At 37.9% G+C, this 14,184-nt stretch overlaps 1 protein-coding gene across 2 annotated transcripts in view; it reads left to right on the forward strand.

Moving 5' to 3' along the window:
- LOC122563391 (glutamate receptor ionotropic, kainate 3) overlaps nucleotides 1-14,184 on the forward strand; it is a 503,868-nt gene that overhangs the window by 483,273 nt on the left and 6,411 nt on the right. For both annotated transcript variants that reach the window (XM_043717129.2, XM_087976904.1), the window contains 2 exons: nucleotides 10,755-10,980; nucleotides 11,760-12,010. In XM_043717129.2, the coding sequence (XP_043573064.2) occupies nucleotides 10,755-10,980; nucleotides 11,760-12,010 (477 nt within the window). The remainder of the gene's footprint in view (nucleotides 1-10,754; nucleotides 10,981-11,759; nucleotides 12,011-14,184) is intronic.

Below are 14,184 nucleotides of genomic sequence, written 5' to 3' on the forward strand. Positions count from 1 at the left end.
CATTTGATTAAAATTCATTTTTCATCTGGTTGTGCCCCATTTTAGAGCATTCTTAAGGCTCAAAATAGCTCCTTTCTTTCCCAGTAGCATATAATTACTGTAAATGTCAGATATCTTTGTGAGATTTGTAAAGAATACCAGGCCCCAGTACAAAAATGCAACAGTTTGGCAACATTTAATAGCAAATGAACAATTTAATTCCCATCTTACTTAAGATGAATGCGTTTCATCAACCAAATTATTTCAACCAGGCTGCCGTAATGATTCCAAAATAAATCACTGAGTTGTACACCAGAAACATTTCCAGTCTGTGCAGTTACTTGATCTTCCCATCAAAGCTGAAAATTGGACCCAAGGTCAAGGAAGAAAATCAATCCAGGGTTGCCAATCCTGGTTATCATCTTTTGTGAAAACTACGCAAATATGAACACTGGGTTATGGATGGACCAGTGATGTTCCTCTGGTCAGTTAGCCTGTTGACACTTGCTATAATTGATGGGGACAATTGAACTGCACAGTTGGTTACCTTCTTGGGTCAACTGACAAGGAACAAATGCCAAAGCCCAAAAACAATAATTTAAGTAAAATATGATGACTTAAAGGACGTACTGAGAAATATCTAGAGATCATGGAACAATATTCCAACAAGATCTGAGTTTAGAGAGAACTAGTGAAAACAAAATATTGCCCTGAAGATAGGAACAAAATAATTGGACTGATTCGTCATGACTATGTGTCAAGAAACTTCAAAATATAAAGCACCTTATGGGCTTCTTTCATTTTAAGTACTCCAGGTATGGCATTTCTTGTCAGTGTAGTTACTAGCAAACTGCAGAGTGTGCTCATGCAGGGAATTTGGGAAGTTAACACAAAAACAAATTACTGTGATTTCTGGAAATCAGAAACAAACACAAAATGTTGGTTAAACTTAGCAGGTCTGGCAACATCCATCGAGAAAGAAACCAAGTTAATGTTTGGGGTCTGGTATGACTTTTGTTCAAAATTATTCTAAAAGAAAGTTAATATGAAGGAACACCAAAAAGACAAGTGGCATGGTTGGCTTTTCATGTACGGACTGGTGATCAGGAATATAGCAGGCTTCACTGAGTACAGAAGCTCCGTGAGACCATACCTGGACCACTGTATGCTGTTTTTGCTCTCCATATTTGAAGATTTGCACTTGGATTGGAGATAATGCAATGACATTTTGCAATAAATTTCCTGAAGATAAGAGGGTTAGTCTTATGCTAGGAATCTGAGGAAATCAAACCTTTATTCTTCGGAATTTGGCAGAATGAGAAATTATGCAATTGAAACATACAAGATTCTGAAGGGAATTATTGGGGTAGGCTTAGAGAGGGAATCTAGAACAAGGAATGCAAGTTTAGGATAAGGATTTGATTATTTATGGTTGAGATGAGAAATGATTTCACTATGAATCCCCTACCTTACATGGCTTTGAATACAGCTAAGGTTGGGACAGAAAGATTTTTGATCTCTCAGGTAGCCAGATGATACCCATCCAGTCAGCAGCAGGTGGAGTTGAAATTTAAATCAACTATCAACATATTGAATAATGGAGGATGCACAGACTGTCTATGATCTAGCCCCCTTTTCTCTTGCAGCAATGATGAATTTATGTGGGCTGTGATCCAGAGCTGATTGTAGCATGAAACGTAAACAGTGAGGTTAATGATTAAAGCAAAAAGCCAGGTCTCAAGATCATGGAGGTACTGGGACCTTTCTTCATGGCTAAGTCTCCCTCCAAACGGGTCACTCAGCCAGCTTGTTGCAGTTATGCTGTCCAATATTTAGTGGATTTTAGCTGGTCTTAATACTTTGTTCATGCTGAGATGGAAAATTTCCAACTAGCAATGCCTCCTGCCTGCTTTTCCTCCACATTCTCTAGCTAATACAATGAAATAAAGCACGTTGGAATACTTGAGCATTTATACCACCTTAAAATGTTCCAGAAAGAGCATTTTGAGCTCATTTTGTGAAGAAAATGCAGCATTAAGTCCGCACTTAACAGTTATTTGCACTTACCTGATGCTTCCATTGTAGAAAATGATCTCAAGGTGTTTTACAGAGACATATTATTATTTTTCTTACCGTTGGAACTGAACAAATGGACTTCTGAGTTTTCTCTTCCCAGTCCTTTACACTTTCATTTGATATAGATTCCATGCACTTCTGCAGCATTTTGAGACATCAAAGAATAAAAGGTGTGAGTAATACTAGAGCTATTATTACTTTAAAATCAGACCAGTGCAAGAAGGTGTCAAGAATGACTGGTACAGGGACCAGAAATGTCTCATGAAGAGCAATTATATTTATTCTATATTCATCTGGCGAATGATACTGTGTGAACACTTGGAGAATATTTTCTTCTTCAGCAGTGATACTTGGTTATCACTGACCTCCACCCCAGTCCCCACAAAGCTCTCCTCCAAAGTTCAATGATGTAGATCAACGAGCTTCAACATTTGGAAGGTCAAAGGTACAAGATAAAAAAGGTGGTGTGGAGGATGGTGTGGGAATTTGTGGAGTCTATCGTTTCTGGACTGTAAGAGTGGAGGAAGGGGTTTCAATGACTGAACGCTGACACCATGAACAGAGAGAAGGACCTTGTCTACTCAAACTATGATGAGATCAGTGTTCTAGTAAATTAGTAAAGAGAGCTTTAAACAGCAAGGTAAAGAGAAAAATCAAGCCCGTATATGATAGTACATTTAGATAATACCTAGAATAGGGTGTAGGTTTGCTCGCTGAGCTGTAGGTTTGATATCCAGACGTTTCATTACCTAGCTAGGTAACATCATCAGTGGTGACCTCCAAGTGAAGCTTCACTTGGAGGTCACCACTGGATATCAAACCTACAGCTCAGTGAGCAAACCGACACCCTAAACCTCAGCCTGAGCTACAAACCTTCACAAACCTTGCAAAAATACCTAGAATGTTGCAGCAGGAGGAGACAGAGAGCTTAATGATAGTAATAGAATGTTAGCAGCTAAGGCCAATTGAAGAAAATATGGTGAAAATTTAAAATTAAAAGCTCTTTACTGAATACAGTTGAAGCATTTGTAACAAGATGGATATTTATGGTGCAAATAGAGGTAAATGGACATTAAGATATGATTACATGATGGCCAATTTTTAAACATGCCTGGGAACATGACTTTTAGAAAAGATAGAGAGTACGGAAAGGATCTGATAGTCCTGATAATTGTGGATGAAATGCAGGTAGTAAGAAGAAAAGATCTTAAACCAGAAATAGCAAGAAAGTAGATTTACATATGGGTGGAACGATGGAATAACAAAAGGCAGGAAACACATAAGAGTGGTTTATAGATCGATATGTAGTAATTTCCGTGTTAGCCAAAGGTAAATCAGGAAATTACAAAGTAATTAACAAGGGTTATGCAATAGTCATGGAGGATTTTAATTTTCTTACTGTCTACAATCTTCAAATTGGCAAAAGTTGTTTGAAGGACAAGTTCACAGAATGCATTCAAGGCAGATTTCCAGAATAATAGATTCTAGAAGAATCGATAGGGAATGATCTACTTTAGATCTTTTACTTTGTAATGAGACAAAGTTAGTTCGTAACGTACAGTAAAAGATTCTATGGGAAAGAATGAGCTTAATATGGTTTTATTAAGTTAGGAAGTGATGTGGTTGTGTCCAGAACTAGGATCTTAAATTGAAACCAAGTCAATTAAAGAAGATGGAGCTAGAGCAGGGATTTAGGCTGAAAAGTAGTAGATATAAAATGGCATCAAATTTTAATTAATATGTTATCCCTTTCAGCACTAAAAATGCCATTGTAAAGCTGTGACCAACAAAATAAGTTAGGACTAGTCTTAGATTGAGAGGTGCGACTTACAACATTGCAAAATGACCATTAAGCAAAGGATAATCAAGAAAGTGATAGTACAATTGGATAGTGGTTTGAAAAATGTAAAAACAATTTGTAAGATCTTGAACAAATAAATATAAAGGAAGCGATCAATTACAAAAAATGTAGTTAACTTAAAACTGTCTTCACTCAGAGGATTGTGAATCTTTGGATTTCTATCTCCCAGAGGGTTGTGAATGCTCAGTTAATTGAATATATCCAAGCTTGAGATCAATAGATTTTCAGCCATTAAGGGAAGCAACAGATATGGGGATCAATCAAGAAAGTGGAACTAATGTAAAAAGTTCAGCCACAATTATACTGAATGGAACCATGGGTTCAATAGGCCCAGAGCCATCTCTTGCTCCTATTTCTTTTGTTCTGACATTTTGTTGTAAATCAGCTTTCAGCCTTATTTCAAGTGAACATCTCACATTGTATTCCTTGCAAAACCTTCATAAAATCAACACACCTCCATGCTTTTTATGAAATATGTTGCCGCATTTACCTTTTACCAAACCTAGTCTTTGCAGTGAACATCAGTTTGAAGTATAAGACAGCCTATAATGGAGGACTACTTGGAAAATTTGTTTTGTTGCATTAGATAGAATGTGGGCACCCTCTGATTTGCCCCTGACCTGCTCCAGTTCCAATTCGACATTGTTCGCAGCCTGCATTGCCTCAAGCACAACTTGACACCAATCTTTCCATTTATTTTTTCCATTCACACATAGCCCTGAATATCACTTTTACTTTGAAGGCTAAAAATAGTCATAAAGTATTTCTTCTATAAAAATCCTGATCTTAAGAGCTATGTTTTGTTTTGAAGTGGAACACTAAAAGTTTCAGCGGGGAAAGATGCATGATTTTTTAATATTACTTGTGCATCTTGAGTATTGTTGGTAAGACCAGAAATAATTGTCCATCTCTAACCACACGTGAGAAGATCAAATGAGCCACCTTCTGAAACCATTATAGTTCCCATGGTATATGTACACTCAGTGCTGTTGCAGAGGGGGCTCCAGGATTTTGACCCAGCAATAGTGACTGAATGACAACATAATTCCAAGTTAGGATGGATTGGGGGTTGGAGTGGAACTTGCAGTTTGTGGTGTTCTCAGTCCACTCTAGTTGGTAGGGATCCTGGGAAAGCGCTGCCAAAGGATGCATGGTCAATTTCTGCAGTGCAAGCTGTGGATGTATGCATTGCTGCCACTGTGCATCGGATGTGGAGACAGTGAATGTTCAAGGCAAAGGATTGGGGTGAGGGAATGAACATCAGGCTGGCTGCTTTATACTGAATGGTGTTTTTAACTTGTCTGTTGACTGTGGTTGAAGCTACACTCAGCCAAATAAGAGGAGAATTTCCCATCACACTCCTAATCTGTGCCTGGTAGATGGTGGACAAGCTTTGGGGGGTTCAGGAATTACTTCAGAGTTCCAAGTCACTGACTTGCTCTGATATTCATAGTATTTGTATGGTAAGTGCAGGTACATTCCTGATCAATGGTAATGCTATTTGAACATTGAGTGGAGATAGTAAAATTCTTTCTTGTTGGAGATGATAATTTCTTGCACTGAGATGGCACAAATATTGCTTACCTAAGCCAGAATTTTATCCAGGGCATCCTGCATGTAGACGTAGACTGGCTCAATATTTGAGAAATTGTGAATGGTGTTGATCATTGTGGTATCATCAGTGACTTTATGATGGAGGAAGGTCAGTTGTTGAACAGCAATTGATTAATTAACTCTTCAGTGTTCAGAACTAAAATGTTGTATAGTACAAAGTAGGGCTATTTGGCTCATTATACCTTCTTCAGTTCTTTAAAAGAGCTACCCAATTAGTTCTGACCCACGCCGACTCATTTCTCCCACAGCCCTGCACATTTTATTTTTCCTTTTCCATATTTTTCAGTTTTCTTTTCAGTAATACTGGTGAATCTGCTTCCATTATCATTTCATGCAGTGTAATCCACACCATAACTCATTGTGTTCATCCTTAACATTATTAAGGGATAAATAGTAATATTATAAGGTCATGGTGGGAAATCAAACCAGATTACATCTTATCTCTCAGAGCTTGAATCCAATGACAAAGTCAATTTATTGTAATGTTACTCTGACTGTCATCTAATTTTCCAATCTGCCTTTCCATCACAGTCACTGAGCATACTAGTTGGTGGAACAGATTAATCACGCAAATGATTAAAACACCCTTTACAATTAAATAGTTGTTATGGGAATGATGGATTAACATGAAAAGATTACTTTTGTATCTGCTAATCATGATTGGCATAAACTGCATACACAATGGGAAGCAGTAAAACCAATTTATTCTGCTTCAAGTTATCTATAACTCTGCTGTGATTTGTCACTCATGAATTGACAATAGTTGCTCATCCATTCAATAAGAGGGCTGTGTTTCCATGTCACCACCATATCCACTGTGTGTGTAACATAACTCCATCTTTAAAATGACATTTTTTTTTACAGAAGGACGAGCTTGCGTAGATTTTTACTTATTCTTCAGATAAAAAGCTGGAACCAAAGATGCAATTATCACATGCAAGTCATGTGATTATGCCATTCATACCTGTGTTGTGCTTTCACAATGAAGAGTAGAATGATCAAATCCTATTTAATGAAGTCCCATCAATCCAACTGTTCCTCAAAGCAAAGACAAATAGAAGTGCATTTGAATTGATCTTGCTATACAATATTCTTTTGAAATTTAGTGAAATCATGTTTACCAAAGCCACTAATCCCATTAAAATTAATCAGTTAGTGCGTTAGGAAGTAATTGTATTGACTGTCAATTATCCAATAACTATATACTGTTTCAAAAGCATTTCAGTCATTGTTTAGTTGATAGTCCTGGTCTCTGAATCAGTAGGTTGAGAGTTCGAATCTTACTCTAGCACATGTGCACAGAAAGAAAATGAAGGCTGGCCTTCCAGCACAGTACTGAGGGGAGTACTGCATGATCCAGAGTTCTATCTGTCTGATGGTACATTACACCGAGGTCTTCTCTGCTCTCTCAGGTGGTCATAAAAGATCCCATAAAACTATTGCAAAGAAAAGCTGGGGAGCTGGCCCTGTGTTCTGGCCAATATTTACCTTTCATCAGCATCACAAAACACAATCAGCTCCTCTCAATAAACAAAGATTTTGAATTCTGTTTAGCACACTGATCTATCACACCTCAATAAAGACATTGTTCACTAGATCAAAATTAAGGATCTAATTGCAAGGCCTTCCTTGATTGCTAGAAATAGGAATTTTATTCCTACTAACCCTGAAAAAAATTGACGTATGACATTCAAAACACACACACAAACACATGCAGAAACTTTTAAAAATGGGCAAGGTCAATTGGGTTCAGATGATATTGAATATAGCATTTAAAGGCTTCTTAAAATCCTTGAGATTTTAACATTAAACCTGAACTGTAGAATCTTCGATGGTTCTCAGATTTGTTTTATCATTGTTGCTGGTTTTAAAGATGATAAGGAAATGGAGAAAGAGACAGCCCTACCAACCCTTCCTAATATCAATCCTTACTATTCTCTCTCTCTCTTTCTCTCTCTCTCTTTCTCTCTCTCTTTGCTGTGTTATCAAGCAGCTTATGGTTCATTTGTTTATTCCTGAATCTGGCTTTGTAAGTTTGGAAAGTTTTAGGTAATCTTGTATGTCCTATGTGTACAGCTCAAGCAAATATAACTTTAAACAAGAGATGCAAGTCTCCCGTTTCATATCAGCTGATTCCATTTATTCCAAATTGATTTCCTGAACAAGCCTCAATCTGTGGTCAAGCAATTATTGCAGCTATTTTAAATGACGGTTATTTCTGTTGTAGAACCATTCTAATCCAGGAAGGTCTCTGGTAAAAATATCAGATGAGGAATATTGAACATTAATAGTTCATAGTCTACCAGCATCATGACAATTATCACGTTGCTGTTTGTGAGTGCTTATTCTGTGTAAACATGCTGCCATGCTTTCTAGCTTACAAGTGATTATATTTATTTACTTTAAAGTGCTTTGAAGGCACAATATAAATGTAAGTGTTATTTTTGACAGACTGAATACTTCCTGACTGTTGCTGTTTGTAATTGTACTGAGAATGCAATGTTTAATAATGGCTTGGAATTGTCAGATTAAACTACTAACTAGAAATTGTTGACTAATCTTAATAATATGGACTATAAATTTAACATGCACGAGTTTCAATTTTTGTTCAGCATTGGCTGTCACGTTAAGCCTTGAATGTCAAATTAATATTGTGGTCAAATCTGAATGAAACATTTAAACTGCTAATATTTCATCTTTATCAAAATCTAATTAACAATTGGAAATCAATGTAACTTCATGCCAAAGGGAGGTATGAAGGCCAAGTTATTAAACTACCTTGCTCTCTATCTCTTTATATATCACTATTTCTCTAACAACTGACAATCAAGGATTTAGAAGGTGGGGTTAACTGGCGAGAAGGGACAAACTTAAAAGCAGTATCGACAAAAAATTGTTCAGATCCATCTCAGTTAAAGTTCTATGAACTGATTGCCTTTATTTTATGTAATTGCTTAGGATTCTTAAAATTTACTATTGTAACGTGATAATAAGAAACTAATCTGACTGGAAAGGAAGAACACAGTTTTCAAAGTTCAAATGTGGCACCATAAATACTATTTCATCAACTTTGCAGGAATACTAGTTAAATAAATGTATCCAATAATGGTAGTTAACTCAAAGAAAGCATTTTTGATGCAGTAGAAAAGCAACTATCTGAACAATAGACAGCAATAGCTAAATAATGTGCCTGCTGTATGTTCAAATTCCCCAAGTTGGAGGGCTGATCAATGTTGCAAGTTTTGTACCCAATACTGTTATGGACCATTCGCTGTGGAGGCTCTTTCCACTCTCCATGAAACTTGAGGCAGTTTCCCTGGTGCCAGGAATAGGAAATGGGGACTGCTGCTCAATTATACAGCAGGCTCCATTCAAGTATGCCCATTAAGACTCAGTCTTCAAAGGTGATATGGCAGTCATAGTTAAAGAAATGGCAGCATGTACAAACAGTGAGATACAGGTGTAAGGCTTCCAATAGTGCTCAATGTGTGAGGATACTGTGAAGTTACAAATGCTCAGTATGAGTTCTGATTTGGTAGAGTTCATTGAATCCGGTATCTGAAAACATAGTCACTGACCTTGACCACTTGTGTTATGTCAATAAATTTCCTGCTGCATTGCTACAATGATTTTTGAGCATAACTCCAGGTATCAACTAACTCCACTATCACTCACAGCTCTCTTCTGACCATGTGATTGAAGGAATGCCAGTACTCCCTGAAGCTACAGTATATCTTTATTCCATTACATCTCTTTAACCAAGTGTAGTGTCTAAAAGAAAGAAAGTGGTGCATTCTGTCTCCCATAGTCAGCAATTATTGATCAGATATTGCACACAAACCCGAATGATTTCAATGCCTTCAGCAACCACAGCACCTCTTATCTTTGAGAAGTGCATGAGGAGGTATCCTCTCAGCCTTCCTGCTGAATGCATGTAGCTAATGATCAGCATAGGTAGTGCCGGCTGCACTCACATTAAAATGATCAAGCAGCACAGAGTTGGCATAGTCTGTGTGTTCTACTGATTAGGTGTGCATTGTGTTCTCCATACACATGTTTGGGACATATCCAATAAAGCCCAAAAATAGGACCTACTTTTTTCAGCAAATATAGTTCCATGCATTAAATAATAATGATGTCCGTACAACCTAGATCATTGTACAAGTCAATTGTCTTGATGAAGTAATTCTGAATTTACAGCAGTAAATTACTTTAGCTGTGCAACACTTCAACTATATCCATTCAAACTTAAAGTATTAATATTGCTTCCTCAATGAATGAACTGTGGTTGGGAAACATGCATTGAGGTTACTTCAACTGATCACTGTTTTGCACAATATCTGTTGGCAAATACTTATCTCACTATTTAAAATAAAGTTTTATTCTCAGATCAGACTAAGGGTCAGTGAACACTCAGTCACCAGGTGGTTAAAGGTTTTTGAACTGAATTTTGTAATTGGTTTTCAGATAAATATGATCTGTGTTCACAAATGCAGCCAGATTGTTGACATTTAATCTGTAAGTTCATTAATTTGCTGGCTGAGAGGAAAGTGTAAGCACTGGTAGATAGGTTTCGCTGCATTTGTCATGTTGTGGATATGAATCAAACATGAGTCCTGAAGTACTGCATTTAATAATAATACATTTCTACAATACATCATCACCTGAAGACTGTAATTCAAGTACACAAGCTAAAAAGTTTTTATTTTCAAATAGTATTAATTGAGCTATCAGTAACACAGTTATATGTGAGATCAGAGAAAACTCTGCAAAACATAATAAGCAATAAATTAGTGAAGATATCCCCCTCCTGTCTTCTGCTAAAGGAGTTAATTTTCATTAGGATATAGATTCACAAGTGATAGATACTGAAAGGTGCCTCAGCCACTCTAAGCAAATAGAAACAAAAGGAGGGAATAAAAATGAATCTTAGAAATGAAGTGAGGAGATTGAACTGGGGATGAAAACATGTACAGGTTTGTTCACCGTGGTTACAGACACAATAGCTTTCAGCTCCAAAGCACTGATGCAATCTGCTTGCTGTTCCCGGAGGGTAATCTTTGGTCCTTAATTTCAGGTTTTCAAGTATTACATTTATTTGCCATTACTTTGATGCTCCAAGTGGACTGCAAGTGCATCCAGATGATTATGTAGACTTTCAGCAGATGTTTAAATAATTCAAAATGAAAACATTAACAAAACGCTTTTGTTCATTTTGCAACAGAAATCAAAAATTTCCACTTTTGAGAAGATGTGGGCTTTTATGAGCAGCAGGCAGCAAACAGCACTCGTTAAATCAAACGAGGAAGGAATCCAACGAGTTCTTGGTGCTGATTATGCCTTCCTAATGGAATCTACCACCATTGAGTATGTCACTCAAAGGAATTGCAACCTGACCCAGATTGGAGCACCTATGGATTCGAAAGGCTATGGTATCGGAACACCACTTGGTATGGAACAGTACTTCTTTCGTACCACAGACCATTTGTGCAGACCTGGGTAGAACCTGTCTGTTAATAGTCAAACATCACACTAGTGTATTGTTAACAAATTCTTTTGTGACTCAGAACCAAGTAACTTAGGAAACTTGTTTTGACAAAAGTTACCTATTGCCAATAATGTTGTTAAGTAGTAAGGTATATGGACCTGCTACAAGGTTCAAGCAAAGTAGATTTATCTTTGTGGTATTAATGAGAAAAATGAAGTATAATTATGTAAAGTTAATGCCAAAATAAAATTCTCTCTTTTTCTCTTCACACATTTTTCCAAGTTAATCTTTTGCGGCGAGACCACCTAGACCTGTTGTCAGACTGCCTTCAGCACCGGTCACGTGAACTGTCCTACACCCAACCCCACCCCAATTCATATTACTTTAAATTTCAAGATACAATCCCAAAGTAAAATGTAATCTTGTAAATTTTATAACTAAATAAATGACATTTGCAGTCTTTTTATTCTTAGCAAACAGCCAACTGTCCCATGAGATTTTCATTGTAATTAATATTTAACTGATATAATGAATACAGAGCTGATGGTACAATTTGATCCTGTTATAGTATCATCTCAAAAAACATTACCTTTATGACTATGAACTAAAATTCTAGAGATGCTGATGAATTAGAAGACAGCAGTATTTCAAGATGCCACGCATCGTAGTGCACTGTACTGGCACAATAGATATTTTAGCTTGTCTTTGTCATTAATTGTTGTATATCCCTCTCTGTCACAGGGTCACCATATAAGGAAAAGATAACCATTGCTGTCCTGCAACTTCAAGAGGACGGCAAGCTGCACATGATAAAAGAGAAATGGTGGCGAGGCAACGGCTGCCCTGAGGAAGATAGTAAAGAGGCCAGCGCCCTGGGGATTCAAAACATTGGTGGCATCTTCATTGTGTTAGCAGCAGGCCTAGTGCTCTCAGTGTTTGTGGCAATAGGAGAATTTATTTATAAATTACGAAAAACTGCAGAACGTGAACAGGTATGTAAACAAGAATGAGTCATTTGCTCTCAATTACAGGAAGGGGAGACATACAGAATTTTAGTGGTCTCTCTGTTTCCTTGGAAACTGGAGAGTTGATGCTGCAAATTCCATTCTTGCCCCACCTCTTGGTTGCCCATGGCAACATGACTGATTCATTAGAGTCACAAGCAGCTGTCTGAATCTACAACTTTCACCTTTGGTTCTGAATTTTTTAAAAAAGCATTAAAATATTTCAGAGCATTGACAGACAGTGTGACCATGGAACAATCTGATAGTGCGTGCTATTTGAATTCATAACTCTTGTGAGGCTTACACCTGTCTGAGTATGGGAGAAACTTGATCAATGACATAGTAGCTCAAGACTCAGAAAAATACTTGTTACATCTGTCTTCTGTTGAGCTTAGTGAATGCATGTTTGTAAAGAAAAGTCACATTGGACATTGGCAACAGGCAAGGCACAATGGCTCAATGATTAGCACTACTGCCCTCACAGCACCAGGAACCTGGGTTTGATTCCAGCCCTGGGCAACTGTCTGTGTGAAATTTGTGTGTTTTCCTTGTGTTCACGTGGGTTTACTTGGGGTGCTCCGGTTTCCTTCCACAGTCCAAAGATACACACGTTAGGTGGGTTGGCCATGCTAAATTGCCCAGAGTGACTAGGAATGTGAAGACTAGGTGGATTAGCAATGGTAAAATGTGGAGTTATGGGGATAGGGTAAGGGGGTGGGTCCGGGTCAAATGCTTCCAGAAGGTCAGTGCAGACTAGATGGGCCAAATGGCATTGAAATTAGGATGTAAGAATTCAATTCAGGAGTTGCTATTGACAAAAGCCCATTCCCTTCCCCTGCCATGAATGTTACAATTTCACAAATAGTGACAGTAAACAGGAGTCATCAGAAATGAGCCAGATTGTGTTGGTACAGATCATCTGACATGCTCTGTAATGTGAATTTTTACCATAATTTTCACCATAAGAAAGAGAGGAGATTTTAAGTTTCAAGATTGACTCGTCTTATGATTCCACTGCCCTTCCTTAAGATCATAAGACATTGGAGTGGAAGTAAGGCCATTTAGCCCATTGAGTCCACTCTGCCATTTAATAATGGCTGATGGGCTTTTCAATTCCACTTACTGGCACTTTCCCGGTAGTCATTAATTCCTTGCGAGATCAAGAATTTATCAATCTCTGCCTCGAAGACACCCAACATCCTGGCCTCCACTGTGCTCTGCGGCAATGGATTCTATAGGCCCACCACACTAGCTGAAGAAATGTTTCCTCATTTCCATTATAAATTGGCCCCCTCGAATTTTAAGGCTGTGCCCATGGGCCAGAGTCTCCCTGCCTAACAGAAACAACTTCCAGCGTCCACCCTTTCTAAGACATGCATTACCTTGTAAGTTTCTAATAGATCTCCCCTCAACCTTCTAAACTCTAATGAATACAATTCCAGGATCCTCAGCTGTTCATCATATGTTAGGTCTACCATGTTAGGGATCATCTGTGTGAATCTCCACTGGACATGCTCCAGTGCCAGTATGTCCTTCCTGAGGTGTGGAGACCAAAATTGGATGCAGTATTCTAAATGGGGCCTAACTAGAGCTTTATAAAGTCTCAGAAGCACGTCACTGCTTTTATATTCCAACCCTCTTCAGATAAATGACAACATTACATTAGCTTTCTTAATCATGGACTCAACCTGCAAATCACCCTTTAGAAAATCCTGGACTAGCACTCCCAGATCCCTTTGTACTTCAGCTTTATGAATTTTCTCACCGTTTAAAAAATAGTTCATGCCTGTATTCTTTATTCCAAAATGAAAGACATCGCACTTGTTCACAGTGAATTTCATCAGCCATTTCCTGGGCCACTGTCCTAAACTGTCTAAATCTTTCTGCAGCCTCCTCACCTTCTCAGTACTACCTGCCTGTCCACCTAAACTTCGTATCATCGGCAAACATTTCCAGAATGCCCCCAGTCAGTTCATCCAGATCATTAATATATAAAGTGAACAGCTGTGGTCCCAACACTGAACCCTGTGGGCCCCCACTTGCCACCAGCTGCCATTACGAAAAAGAACCTTTTATCTCAACTCTCTGTCTTCTGTCAAACAACCAATCCATAAATCCATGCCAGTAGTTCACCTCGAACACCGTGGGCTCTCAACTTACTC

The sequence above is a fragment of the Chiloscyllium plagiosum genome, unplaced genomic scaffold, assembly GCF_037043375.1.
Source record: "Chiloscyllium plagiosum isolate Xiang-an unplaced genomic scaffold, Cpla_swu_hap1 HiC_scaffold_30, whole genome shotgun sequence".
Classification (NCBI taxonomy): Eukaryota; Metazoa; Chordata; class Chondrichthyes; order Orectolobiformes; family Hemiscylliidae; genus Chiloscyllium; species Chiloscyllium plagiosum.